This window comes from Hylaeus volcanicus, chromosome 6, assembly GCF_026283585.1.
Source record: "Hylaeus volcanicus isolate JK05 chromosome 6, UHH_iyHylVolc1.0_haploid, whole genome shotgun sequence".
Classification (NCBI taxonomy): Eukaryota; Metazoa; Arthropoda; class Insecta; order Hymenoptera; family Colletidae; genus Hylaeus; species Hylaeus volcanicus.
In genome coordinates, this window is record NC_071981.1 from 24,238,322 (window position 1) to 24,253,357 (window position 15,036).

General features: G+C 39.4%; 1 protein-coding gene across 18 annotated transcripts in view; it reads left to right on the forward strand.

Annotated features, from left to right (window-relative positions):
• Positions 1-15,036, forward strand: part of LOC128878977 (kinesin-like protein unc-104) — a 38,601-nt gene that overhangs the window by 7,661 nt on the left and 15,904 nt on the right. For 13 of the 18 annotated variants that reach the window (XM_054127690.1, XM_054127693.1, XM_054127694.1 and 10 more), the window contains exons 2-9: positions 9,228-9,400; positions 9,890-9,972; positions 10,130-10,208; positions 10,676-11,021; positions 11,231-11,486; positions 12,018-12,175; positions 12,930-13,069; positions 13,690-13,728. In XM_054127690.1, the coding sequence (XP_053983665.1) occupies positions 9,301-9,400; positions 9,890-9,972; positions 10,130-10,208; positions 10,676-11,021; positions 11,231-11,486; positions 12,018-12,175; positions 12,930-13,069; positions 13,690-13,728 (1,201 nt within the window). In that variant the 5' untranslated portion in view covers positions 9,228-9,300. Of the gene's footprint in view, positions 1-1,352; positions 1,905-9,227; positions 9,401-9,889; positions 9,973-10,129; positions 10,209-10,675; positions 11,022-11,230; positions 11,487-12,017; positions 12,176-12,929; positions 13,070-13,689; positions 13,729-15,036 lie in introns of those variants that run through there. The other 5 variants (XM_054127696.1, XM_054127705.1, XM_054127706.1 and 2 more) reach the window with 2 other exon arrangements.

The following is a 15,036-nucleotide window of genomic DNA, read 5'->3' on the forward strand; positions in this document are numbered from 1 at the left end:
TCACCCTTGTGTATGCACAATTTCGATGGGGGTGGCGCAACGTTTGATAACTCTATTTCTCGTGAATCGTGCAAAAAGAAAATCGTATAATTTCTTATCCTCGGAGAAATAAGAACGTGTCCAGTTCCAATTCAGGACGATAAAGTAAGCCAAAATAGTATTTCCAAAGAGCGTCTCCGAATGGCTCTCTTTTATATTTTATTTTACGGGCCGACTTAGAAACCCATATCCTTTGGATCGATATCCTGGAAATTAGGCCTTGGGCGTTATAGAAATAAACTCCCATTGAAATGGCCATTCAAATAAAATTCTTATCGCGTCGAACGCTAATTCATTTCATAGTTAGATTGCTTTACTATTCTATTCTATTCTATTCTATTCTATTCTATTCTATTCTATTCTATTTCTATGAGAAAATAACAACGAAAATAAATAAGAAATCATTTCAATCGAATTTAAGAAGAAAGCAATGGAAGACAGAGAAAAATTAATAAAGGATATTTTCCCATACGAATTAATAAAACAGAGACTGGTGAAATTACTTAACGAGCTTTTCAGATAAAGCAAATATTAAAGAGTCCGTCTACCTTTGCATAAATTGTTATGCGACACTGTTATTACATTTTGCTCTATACATATTAATTTGAAGTTAAAAACCCAATTTTCATACTAATAAGATAATAGGATATACGTGGTATTCGGCCTAATAAATAAAAATGCCATACCGCGTAGGCGATATTGGACCGTTAAGGGTTATCACGTTGACTGCATCGCCCACACATAGGTAACGGGGCTTTTCATTATGAAAATAGAAAAATTAATTAGGTGTTAAACGAAATAAGTTTTCAATTGCTCGAAAACAATATTTTAGTACTATACTTTAATATTTTAATATTTTAATAATACTTTAATACTTTAATAATAGGATTACTATATTTTAACGTAAAATTGGTGAATTTTTGATTTCAAATAATTAGAGTGATCTGTGCGTTGCGCGGTGCATTTTCGAGAAGCCAACTTCAAACAGCTGCTGTTTCGTTCATTTATGAATATTTTTACATAAAAAAAAAATTATATAGATTATCTAGATGCTACGAGATATCAAGTAATTAGTTGTAAATAAATATATATTACGCACTCTTCAAAAATAATTCGCGAAAAAGCGGTTGTTTACTTGACCCTCCCCCCTTAATTCGTAATACGAGGGCGAGGCGTTCAAATTGAAAATTGTATCGCCTAGCAATTTATTTCGGTCCCGAGTCAATTTAGTATTTACTATCATTGTAAAAGGTGTGAAGTTCTGTACACGGGGCAGATCGCGAAGAAGCTAGCAAAACTATGGGGATGAATTAGAGATCGTGGTACCCGTGAGGGCTTAAAGGACATCCGTTTTCGGTGGTGTGAGTGTAGTAATTACCAGGTGACCGTCAGATGGCGCATGCGCGGTAACTCGCCCCGTCGGCTAATGGCCGCCGCCGCGGGGGTAAGCGCGCAGGCGCCTCGGGTCTACTCGTCACTCGACGACCGACCGTCGACCGGACCGGAGGTGTTGAGGTGATTTGTTCTCGGGGACAGGGTGGTTCGGTAGTCGGTGCGTGCGTGTGTGTGTCAGTGAGAGTGCGCGGGCGTACACGCTCGATCGTGAGCGATACGTGGATAAATGCATTATAATGCCCGCGTACGTGTCCCTTAAGAGTCTCGAGGACCGTCGAAGAATTGTCAGTGCGCCGACATAGTGTCAGTCGCGAGTGTTTTGAAACCGTTTCACGTCGTAAGTAGTGTCGCGTCCGTCATCGACTTCTGTCAACGTTCTTCCGATAACCATCACCGAACACCAAACATCGAACGCGTTCGCCCGTCCGAACAGACGATCGAAACTAGCCCCATTCAAAGTTAACCCGAAGGTAAGACCGCAGAAATTGTTATTCCGACCACTGGATCGATCGTGAAAATCTACGTACACGCGATGGGCGCTCTTCACCTACGCCCGTCTTGCACTTACTCAACGATACTTTCCGATACTCCGTTGCTATCGATTGCTCCGTGTCTCCGATGTTTTCGCGACGTAGAAACGAAACATCCTCGCGAAATCTATACAAGAAGGACGTCTAGACAGTACAGTCGAGGTGGGTGCCTAACGTCGAACGAACGCGTCGACCCGTTCGACGACATTTTGTACCCTCTGCGCATCGTGTATGTACATACCCTCGAAACGGTATTTTTTTTATTTTTATTTTTATTGATTCGGGAAGAAATGAAACGCAACGAGTATTTAATTATAGGAAATTCTGACACAAGCGATAGCTTTAAAACGACACAAGTATGGCCCTAAAACATTGACTCTCGATGACTTAAATGAATATTTAAGTTATTCGTACCTTTTTATATAAAAAATTGACTTTCGCGTCCCACCTCGGATGCTCAGACACCCCCTTTGAAGATGGTACATTCTTACTTTGGAAAACGCTGCTCCAAAACTAAAAAGAAGTATTATTTCTATTTTATATGATTTTATATTCTACTACTAAATGTTTATTTCAATGAGAAATTTATAATTAATTCTGCAGTGAGAAATTGGAGTAGTTAATATATTTGGTAAATCGAACAAGTCTCCAATGGTAGTCCATCCAAGTCTCCAATTGCCGAATATGTAAAACAGCGGTATTTAAACGTTTGTGAATTTGTTAGTAAGGTCGAGTGGATTGTGACTTTTCAGTCGCTAGGTGTGGTCAACTGGAGCCTAATAGATTCATTGTATGCGGATGTTGGTAGTTTCGTAGACGGTTCTGATATTCTTTAGTAAATTTTTAGACTCCACCTTTTCACGGTGGACATACAAGGGGATACTCTTTTTTCACTTGTTTCAAGCCAATTTACATACATTTTCATCATTTTTACGATTTAGAAAAAGTAAACCCTTAGGTCTCGATGGAGGGGGTTCTTTGAGAGGGGTTGCAGATAAGTCCAAGGGTTTCGGTTTGCGATCTTTGAAGTATCTAACACAAACGAATTAAGAAATAATTGGGGTGCAACACAGGTATAATGTACAGATAAGATTAGGCCTGGGGGGGAGTACAGGACTTAGCACCAGACTGCTGCCTAAATTGTATACACCTCAGGTATTCCTCGGGTCTAATCCCATTATTCGTCCATTATACCTAGACCTAATCCAATAAGCATTTTTACTACCACTCAGTAACGAACTCCTGAAATGTTAATTCGCAAGGTTCCCTTCGATACAGGCTCCAAACAGATGGAGAAAATATCATTCTAATCAAAGAATCTTTGATTAAACAAAGTATACGATACAATACCACGTTGATATCTCAATAAGTTTAACCTTTATTTGTCCAATGTGAGAGATCAATTTCAGAGTCTCTGCTTTCCCAAATTTTGCTAGACTCCAATTTTCACCGAACAAGACCTACCCGTTGCGAAATTTCACGCAGATAAGAATCTCGCTATAGAACGCAGTGCTGCGCGTCGATATCTCGATGAGTCATCCATTGTATCCAACGAAGATGTTAGCATTGAGAGAAACTTGAAGCGTGTACGAACTTGAATCATGCATCGGAGGGGGTTGGAGGGGGGTTGACGTTAACCTGATTGAACCGAAGCACGTTGCCACGTCAATCGTATTCAAATCGATTGCGGATGATCGAGTTACAGAAGGTTCGAGCGTCGACTAATCGGAAATTGGAATTTCGTTGACCGGGGTTGCCCCGAAACCCGAACACCCGCGTTATCGATTACTCGACGGCGATGTTTTTACGTTCATCTCGTGAACGTACTAGCGCAAGTGAATGTTTTCATGAAACGTGTTTTCTTGCAGCATTCGGTTCTTGTGCGATTCGTTATTTATTTATTTTTTTTTTTTTCGTAGATTAACCTGTAGAGGAACGAATCATAAATGAATTTTAAATGAATTCACCAATCGAAGACGCGCAAGCCAAAGCAATTTTTATTTATAAATCGTGGTTGTATAAATCGCGGTCGATATCTCTCGAGAGATTGAAAATTGGTTTCGTTTGGAAGAGAAACATATAATATCAGGTAGACTGGAAAGTAATGTCGTTTCTTTTACATAAAATTCAAACAAATCTATAATAAATTTTTATTTTAAATCAATTATGTAATCGCCCTCGTTATTAGCAGTTTTTTGATATCAGGTGTGCAAAATTTTCAATGCTAGATTGATGACAATCAATGAGCTGATGAGTGATAAACAAGTATTAGGTTGTCCCGAAAGTTTCTTTCGCGAGTTGCACTCGATTATTTTATGTGGTCGTGTTTATATAAATAGACAGTAATGTAATACAGGGTGACCCAAAAATGTTGTAACACCTTGAAGGAGGTGGTTCGAGAGGTGATTTGAAACAACTTTTTCCTTAGCGAAAATGTTGTACGAGGTTTCGTTGAGGAGATATTAATAGAAAACCCCGACCAATCAGAGCGCGAGTATGCCGGTTGAGCGTAGGCTACGCGCTAGGCGGCCGCGCTCATTCGCTACCGCGGCCGCTCCATCGGCATACTCGCGCTCTGATTGGTCGCGGTTTTCCGTTAATATCTCCTCAACGAAACCTCGTACAACATTTTCGCTAAGGAAAAAGTTGTTTCAAATCACCTCCGGAACCACCTCCTTCAAGGTGTTACAACATTTTTGGGACACCCTGTATAAAACATAAAATATTGTGCATGTATTACTTGTTAATAAAGCGAAAGAAACTTTTGGGACAACCTAATATTTAAAATTGAAAAAACGACATTAGTTTCCAGTTCACCTAATGATAATTGGTGGATATTTAAGTCAGTCCTTACCTGTCGTCAGTGAATAATCGATCACGTCGGAGTAGCATTATTTCACCTCACCACCGATTATGTTAACGTAGAGCTATAGCCATCTTCATGGAAAGTGTACCAATCGATAAGTCACTCACGAAAGGGAAGTAACGTTAAACATCATCTTCGCTACTGTTACATCTCTGTTCGCGAAAGAAGCAATAATTTCCTCTTTTCTAGTTTCTAACAGTTCCTGGAAAGTATATAGATCATTGTAACGCAACTGTACCGAGATTACGTACGTGGAATGATATATACCGCCATAGCACGCGTTCTTGAGCGCATTTGCTCCGTATTCTCGGGATACTATTGATATTTTAACAAAGGATATCAGGAATATGTACGTAAATCATATGGTAGAAGTCGAGAAACTAACAGATCTGGAGAATACAAAAATAAGTAACGCGACGAACGGTAGATTCCATAGTTTCTAATTGTCTCTAGACAAAATTCGAATGTACTTCGAGAATATCGACATTCCATCAATAAATTAGAGTGCACGCAATGCAGCGATTTCAATCGTTGCATACAAAGTTAAGTAGATTGTCACAGTGCTCGTGCAGACACTCCAAGTGATACGTATCAGCGAGTGGTCAGACATCGACCACTCGCAATTTTTCCAATTCTTAGCGGGAGTATCGATTCTACGATAGCAATTATACTGTTATTCTCGTACCAAGGATACCCTGCGTCGAGCATTTTTTTTTTCTCCCATCAAATAACAGTATTCACTCTTAATCATTGGGTATCGTTGTGCCCGCTGTGATTTCGTCACTCTAATTAGAGCACTCTGTTTCTGTTCCAGCTTACCTCAAAGTGAAATTACAAATCACAGTAATCGAGCCACGCGAGGTTTGTGTATTTATTAACGTCTATGAATCTTTCGTATTAATAGAAATAGAAAATTGATACATGAAAAGCTGGAAACTCGAAAGACAGCAAAGTTGAACCTAAGTAATGAAATTAAATATTAGAACGTAAAAGTTTTGAGAAACGTGATAAATGAGTGATTTATCGTGTATTGGATTAATCCTGAATCGAAATCTGGGAAGAATTGACAAGGACGCATATTGTTTTGAATTTACGAGTGTTTATTTTTAGTTCTATGAAACGTTAACTACGTCACCGTTGACGTAGGTTGATACCTTGAATAGCGTTGTTGCGTCATCTCGATGGGTTTTTTCTTCGATTGAAGTGTCGCTTTCGTTTACTTTTCGCGTGAGATAACAGCAGGCGCAAATCCATCGGGATATAGTTCTCGGAGAACCTCGAGAGCTATTAAGCGACAGTATCCTTCCTCCTCTAAGTGGGAATGAATAGCAAATATTTAAAAAAATAATACTCTCAGAAATTGGATATAGAAAATCTGTTTTCGCGAACAACAGTACAACGTTAAAGAAAACATAGAACCAGTAGTAGTCAACCTTTAATCGAAACCGTATTCTTCATAATCTAATCCTAATGCTATCAGGATCAAAAATGTATTTACACAGATAGTCCATAATCGTTAATCCCTATGTAATTGTTGCATGTAAGAATAACAAAACTTCAGGAATATATACTGGAATATAAATCGATAACATTTTATCGCAAGATATCGCAAGAAGAATTATTTCAAATAAATAAATAATCACCTTCCCCTACCATAATATACATAGTTTAAAATATTCCTGGCATTGTGCAACATTCTGTAACATCGTTACAAGGGGTTCCATTTTAGAGATCGCAGCAGAGAAAGAAAACTTAGAATCGCCATACGTAGGAGGATCGATAGATTCCCAACGAGATAGTTGGAGAAACTGATTCTATTATTGCACCTGTTCGATAAAATTCCATAAAGCATGAGATACAATTAGCGCCGCCGACAAGCGTCCTATTGCATCCAGAAGCGAAATCAACGACCCTTATTGCGCGATTTTACTTGAAAAACGAGGAAAAGCGGCCATAGTATCGGAAAACCGATAAAGGAGAGAGATTCGAACAGAGACGAGGTATTTCTCGCGAATATCTTGATCCATTTTTGAAACACGTCTGCGATATTGGCTTAATTTAACCGAGGAGTTGACCCTTTGAAATGCGCATAACAGAGATAGTCTTTCACGATCCCAGTCCCCTAAACTCTTGATCTACTTCCACTCGGCACTGTACATAATGGACCGTCTTGTACGTAACGTTCGGAGCCTTACAGATTTACCCTTTTGTTTCGGACTCGCCTTTGTTCGCGTTCGTTTTGTTTGTTTGTGGGATTTGTAGTCTCGGGATTGCCTACAAGACCGCGTCTCTGTAACTCGTCGACGAGAACGCCTGATTCGGACCGTGAACGCTTTGATTAACAAAGTTGCGTCGCTAAGTAGCGATCGTTGTAATCGCGATGGTACTCGGAGGATTGCTTAACTAGAATATTTGCTTCTGTTAACGACACTTGTGTATTTATCGGTTTCGTGAAAGATCAATCAGAGGGAACCCTTGATCGCATTGAGTGTAATTATTTGGAGAACTAAGTTTCCAGATTGATCGATGTAATCTCAGCAGAGGAGGTTTAATTTTAGTAGAATTGTTTCTATCGTCGTTATATGTGAACTAATAGGAATATCTAGTGGGGATGTGGGTCCTCTTCAGATGCACAGAGCAATTATTTAATTATTCTATCATTTAAACAGAAATGAAAAGAAGGGTGTAATTAAAAAGTGGACTTTTTATGATCATGCTTTTTTTTTTTTCATGAAAAACTGTGAGTAAATTTCTAAAGATTTACTCAAATTAATCTCTAATGGTTTGACTCCAGTTGCAGTATAACGAAAAGCGTGAAAAGCGTATCAGACCGTATCTCTGACGTGTAGATTCTAATGATTACGAGAACTAATTTTACACCTCATTTACAGCGTTCCGCCTAGATGAATAGGTCAGCGAACATCGACAGAGTCGCAGTGGAACGAGTCAGCCATTGATCAGACGAAGCATAGAACGAATGACGCGTTAGATTTTTTATACGCAATTTGATCGTTTCTATCGTTTAATATTAGAAAATTTAATAACGATAACAGGTCTTTACTGCGTTAGTGACCAATGGTAAATGTATAATTATGATACAGCGACGAGACATACAGCTATACTGATAAAGGCTAGGAGAATGAAGCTTGCAGTTCTTGTTGGAACATGCCGCGTATCAATTAGCTCGTAATTCATCAAGATATTACGTAAATATTTATTTTCTCTTTATTATAATTGGCTTAAGAGGAAAACGCGGGTTGCTCGTGTTCTTGAACCGTTCTCACGATTCGTTAGCCACTTTGACTGATCGTGAAATTAAATATAGAAATCGATTTTATCTCGTGTTATTTCTGGTGTGTCAGAAGTTCTAGGGATAAACTGAAATGAAATAAAACGCGAGCACTGACTACGTCACCCGGGTCATCAGGATCAGCTAATATGCAAATTTTATCAGATGAGATCAACGAACCATCTCCATCGGAATACGAATTAATCGCATTCGCGGAGCGACGATAATCCTTGTGCTCCTTTTGTTCGGGCGTTTATTCGTCGGATGTTTATTGCCTCGTTTGACGATTGTTTCGCGAGTCGACGGATAATTATCCTCGATCGACGGATAATTATCCTCGATCGACGAACCTTTTGTCGAAAAGTATCGATCCTCGACCCCGTCCATTCGCCAGTTACTTTCATTGGCGGCTGATTAACGACTCCCCGAAACTTGCGGTGCAGCGATTTAATCAACGCCTAATGAAATATACCGCGAGATTCGATAAAAACTCTTTGAACGTGGTACGTGCATTCCGATCCAACGACGCAAAAGTTTTTATTGGCTTTCACTCGTTAAAGAACACGGTGATTGAATATTTTAGGGTTGGAACACTTTAGGATTGGATTATTTATTATTTTTATTCTCTTCTTCATTAACCCCTTGCACTATTTTCACGAGTCAGGCTCGTGATCAAAATTTCGGGCCAAACTTGAAAATCACGAGTCTGGCTCGTAGTGGAAAGTTTAGACCAAACTTGAAAATCACGAGTCTGACTCGCGATGGAAAGTTTAGGCCAAATTTGTAAATCTCGAGTCTGACTCTAAAATCGAATATCGCCACTCCGATTATTTTTAAACAATCCTGGTATAGTATATGTTAAAACGAACAGCGTGGAATAGGCAGCGAGATCATTGGTGGTACGATCATTAATTTTGGACGAAGATGTTCCGCGATTGTTCGTCGTGAAACATTCAGCGACGCGAAGAGTTCGTCGAATGGAACAATCGCGAAGTAACGCATTGTTTTAATTAATCCAGGAGCGTGGCCCTGGTAGAATAAACTTTCGATCGCATGACTCCCTTCCGTGTTGCTGGCTCCTGCTAACGATGCCTCTTTATTCCCGCAGAGTAACGAGAAAAAAGTCTATCGCCAGCACCGCCGCCGTCGTGACCCGACGTTGAATTAAAAACAGAAGAAAAATGTCGTCGGTAAAGGTGGCGGTGAGGGTACGGCCCTTCAACAATCGGGAGATCTCCCGCGAGGCACAATGCATCATCGAAATGTCCGGCAACACTACTTGTGAGTACAATTAATTCCGTCCTTTCATACTTTTCGCCCAGATGGTCTCTCGAACGGCGTTATATTCTCCTTTTGTTTCTCATTTTTTTCGTATCGATTCACCTAGGTAGCCCGAGTATTTTTAATTAGAGACGACTCCACCAGACGATCTTTTGATTATCGTAGACATTCGCGTGGAAGCTGAATTTGATGCCACGGTTGTAAAATAAAATAAAAACCAAGCGTGGTATCGAGAATTTCTAACAAGCAGTATCATGAGAAATTAGAAAGTCTCGGTACCATTGTAGCTGACGAATAGAATGTCTAGCCTTTTTTTTTAAAAAAATAGGAAAAATTGTATTCAGAAATCACGTTCGCACTGATTAAACTCGAGGAAGTATAGTTGTCCACTTTTACGAGGAAACCGTTAGATGGAGAAATAAGAGTACGTAATTTAGTTTACTGTTTTCTTTATCGCATTAGCGGGTTTACTTCCTTTGCGTGTTACAGCTATATCGAACCCCAAAGCACCACCGGGCACCAAAGATGCAATCAAGAGTTTCAACTACGATTATTCATACTTTTCCATGGACGTAAGTATCTTTCATCTTTTGTTAACGTTGATATTTTTTTTATCCAATGTCAAAAGATAAGATCGCTTTAAAAAATTATACACGTACTATCTCGCTTAACTTTTGTACAAAAGAGACGACACAAAAGAGTCACGGTTCTTCGTTATTTCTGTTGTAGCCATGTGACACTAATTACTCCTCGCAAGTGATGGTCTACAAAGACATTGGCGAGGAGATGCTGCAACACGCTTTCGAAGGTAAGGCCACGTATGAAACAAAGCTAGAAAATTTAAAACGCTTATGGAGAAATGACGCGATCAATGTCTCAGGCATTTCGGACACTGCGCGTCGAAATTCTAACATACCGGGGGCATTTACATCTAGAAATTGCCACGCACGTTTGCATACCACCCGACTAGGAATTGGGTGTTGAAATTCTCGTGCATTCTTGGCAGACATTCGCGATATAGAAACAGGACTGCATTAATAACGATCTCACGATCTCTATAGACGAATTAATAATCCATACTCGCATCTTTTTCTTGTTGTTAATTTACTACTTAGTTCTCATCACTATTGACTCATTCGCTCTAAATTGTATCATATTCACTGTGCTTATGAATTGTGAGAAATTTAAATGAATAAATAAACCTATTTATTGCGAATAAATCCAACACGATCCAAAGGTAGAAGTTACCATTCGATAATAATTGTCTCTGAATAGGGTACAATGTGTGCATATTCGCATACGGACAGACTGGCGCTGGTAAATCGTACACTATGATGGGCAAACAAGAAGAAGGTCAAGAGGGAATTATTCCCCAAATTTGCAAGGACCTTTTTAGAAAAATCAGCCGCAATTCAAGCGAGAGCCTGAAGTATTCGGTCGAAGTCAGTTACATGGAAATCTACTGCGAGAGGGTGCGGGACCTCTTGAACCCCAAGAACAAAGGAAATCTCCGTGTACGCGAACATCCTCTCCTTGGACCATACGTCGAGGACCTGTCGAAACTGGCGGTGATGTCTTATCAAGACATCCACGATCTCATAGACGAGGGAAACAAAGCAAGGTACGCTGTCGATTTTTAATTACATTCGATGCAAAAAAATTAGATTTACCATCATCAATTACATTGTAAAAAGTTACCAGCAGACAATAAATACAAGTGCTGTATGTATTTATATAGTACTGGAAAATTTTGTTCGGGACAACGCACAACAGTCCAAGTACCGATTAATGTAAATAGGTAGGCAATCGTGTTCGTTGTTTCTGTTTCAGAACCGTGGCAGCCACAAACATGAACGAGACATCAAGCAGATCCCACGCTGTATTCACGATTTTCTTCACGCAACAAAAACAAGATTCTGCGACCGGATTAGTGACAGAAAAGGTCAGCAAAATCTCGCTGGTCGACTTGGCTGGTTCCGAGAGAGCCGATTCTACCGGTGCAAAGGGCACGAGGTTGAAGGAGGGTGCGAATATCAACAAAAGCTTGACAACCCTCGGGAAGGTCATCAGCGCTCTAGCCGAAATCGTGAGTAAATCTCGTTTCATTATATAGACTACTTGGAAAAGAATGCCGATGCCAGTATAATTTTGCGAGAGTTTGCTGTTCTATAAATTCCACCAAGAAATAAATTTCTTCTCTAAAAGCGGATGGATCTTTCTGTATAAAATTCTTGCGTGTTCTGCGAGCGTTCGTGTTCATGTTAGGTAATACCCAGTGATGCGAAAGTTACAGCTTTAACCTTTCAAATTTTCCTGGATATTGTCTAAACTTTATATTAACGTAATCCGTATCTTCTGTCTATTTCGCTGCTGTCCTATGGATTATTAGGCGGTAAGTTCATAAATGGCTCTTTCCCCCTTCGTTTAGTTTTCTGTTTCGAATGAATTCTTGGAATAAAAGAAAGTTCAATTTTCGTACACGAAACGGTAAAATAGAAACGTCACGATACACGTATTTATCGTTCAGGTTTTTGCAAATTTCAATGTAAAAAAAAAAAAGAAAAAGAAAACGAAACAAAGAATGTCAATCTCTTCAACCGGTTTGCGGTTGTTCTAGGCGACGAAAAAGAAGAAGAAGGCTGATTTCATCCCGTATAGAGATTCCGTTCTAACGTGGCTGCTGCGAGAAAATTTGGGTGGAAACTCAAAAACAGCGATGATCGCTGCAGTGAGCCCTGCGGACATCAATTACGATGAAACACTCTCCACTTTACGGTACATTTTTCACTCAAAGGTTCCACTTTACGGTTACTGTTGTCATTTTATAATTCATTTTCTTACTTGTTACTTAAACGTGAAACTTGGTCGAAAGCTGTCTTCCCATAAAATACATATTTTTTATTTATTTTATCATTCATTGTTGGGTTTCTCTGAAGCGTCCAGGTTACTCAGAAACTTATTAGATGACCCGAATAAGCCGGATGAAGTCGTTGTTTGGCTATAGTTCAAGCTTCCACGAAGCAACAACATTAAAACTTTCATGAATTATAAATAAATCTCCTCTGAGCATTTCTCGTATAACGAAATAATCGTTACCGAGATGTTTGCTCTAGGGAATGACTTACTTTCGCGGTAACAGAGCTTACAAGAGCAAAAAAAAAAAACTCGAAGAGCGAGCAGAATCGTTTACTTAAACCAGTCAAAGCTTCTCTAGGAAAATTACAATTTTGTTTCGCGCTTGTTCGTTGCAACTTTTTAAAGTATAAAAAAAAAAATAAGTTTCTAAAGAGGGGAGGAGGGGATTAAATGAAGAAGTTTTAAAAACGGGCAAGGCACTTGAAAGCATCCTTCGGAGGATTCGTTAGTGTGCATTCATCCCTTTAATGCGACGCGTTATTTGCAGAAGGTGTTCTTGTAGAGTTTAACATAAGCTTTATATAGAATATGCGAGTTACATTCGTATGTGCTTCTCCTCTGCGTTCATTTTATTTGTTTAATAATTATGCGTATTCGTTGTTTGTGACCACAGATACGCAGATAGGGCGAAACAGATAGTTTGCAAGGCTGTCGTTAACGAGGACGCGAACGCGAAGCTTATCAGGGAGCTTAAGGAGGAGATTCAGAAGTTACGGGAGCTCCTGAAACAAGAGGGTATTGACGTGCAAGAAGGTGAGTCGCTTTTCTCTTTGTGCAACACGGGTTGAATTTCCAAGAGTGGTGCTCTCCCTTTCTGCGCGCGTGCGGGTACGCGTGGTTCGATAACAGTAGGTATGTTCCAATAACGCTCGAAGCGAAAGCAGTATGCTCTGCTGCTTAATAACCAACGTTAATAAAAGCAATACGTACAATGTACATACTTGAACGATTGTGCCGCTCGCTAAAGGAGAACTTTAAATGAAAACGCGCTTTTTAAATAAAACATAACTCAATTTGTATCGTACGTCTTGACGAGCTATTTACAAATCACAGAGCGTTAACAAAATAAAAACATTTATAATGTTTACAAACGAGATGAATAGAACAATCAGCGTTACGAGCAGTTGTTTAACTTTATCAAACGTTGAATGTTTCAAGAATTAAGCTATCGTACTGTATCGATAAGCTCTTTAAGTAAAAAAACAAAAGAGAGAAAAATGTCATACGAACACGAGTCCGAACTAGTGCTTTGTTAAAAAGTTGATACTTTGCGACGCAAAAGCAAAATGTAACAACAAAAAAGTAGCGCGCTGTAGGCAAGCCACCATTTACATAGTACGTTTTTTTCTTTGTTTCCCTTGTGCTTGACGTAGGGCCAGATGGCAAAGTCACATATGAAAAGAAAGAATCTAGTAAGTAAAATCACGAAAATCCACACAAACGACGAAAGTCTCTCAAAGCCGGGGGAGTCCGATCACTCTTTTTTGCGCCTGTTCTTTAAACGTCCGCTTCTATCTCATGGCCAAGCGCATAATGCGTGTCATCTGTGTTTTTGTCGATTCCCAAAAAGATTATTTACATTTTGCTTTGCGCAGAATCGCATTCTATTTTTTTCCCCCTTTTCAACACACAAACACAGACACGTACATACATCAGCCACGACATAACCACAGCGGTTGATGATTATTGTCCCATTCATATCGTAGGTGGCATAATTAGCGGCTTTTAACGTTAAACTCTACGTTCATGAATCGAACGCCGATGGAGAACGATACATATAGCAACATCCCCTGCATTAGGCACCTTTCCAAATTATTTAAATTCTGTATAAAAATATTCATTTGTGCTTTGGTACGTACTAGATGGAGAATGATCGATTCGCGAGAACAATCAGATCAGTCGAGTTCTAAGAAACAATTTAGATTTAATTTGTCCCTCTGATTTGTCCTATTTCGAGCCCCCTCTGCGAGTGACGTGAAATCGCATACGCTGTGGTTTTGAAAACTTTGGGATTCGCTGTTTCCTTCGAATTTTGACGAAATGTTACGTAGTTTGTAAAGTATAAGGATTCCGTAATCAGTCGAACGGCCTGATGAAGATTGATCTTACCTGGCGAAATCCTGTTAGCGTCTCCGAGAGTCTTCGACTGATATATAGACACCTAATTTCGCATCGAGCGCTCACGTATGAATTCCAGGCTTTTATAGTTTCTCTGTTGTGTCGGAATTCCCCTCCAGTAAATACGTGTTGTTTGCCTCGCTTATTTGTTCACTTAGATCCATCACATTGTCCCTAAAACCGACCCGAAAGATCTTTGCATGGCACTCAACGGCGGACAATCCGAACGCATCTCGGAACGCTATGACATGAGCACAGTTAACTAGAATTAAATTCAAGACTTTTTTTTTTCAACATCTTAGCCCCGTAATAATACTTGACTGAGCGCTACGCTTAATTTTGTATAAATATAGTGGTCTTCGTTTGTAATAACGTACACTATACTATCGTAGGACACCGCTGGCTTACACTGTTCATTTTCAGTGTATACACCGACTCGAACATTCCTGATTTAACTGTCGAACGGTTTTACAGTGATTTGTGTCAATTCTGAAACATGTTATTGAATTTGTTGAATCTTTGTAAAGTATTGATCGCTGTCGACTTAAATCTACCCAAAGGTATACTAACTTGATTAAAAATTTTAATTCGTGTATATCATA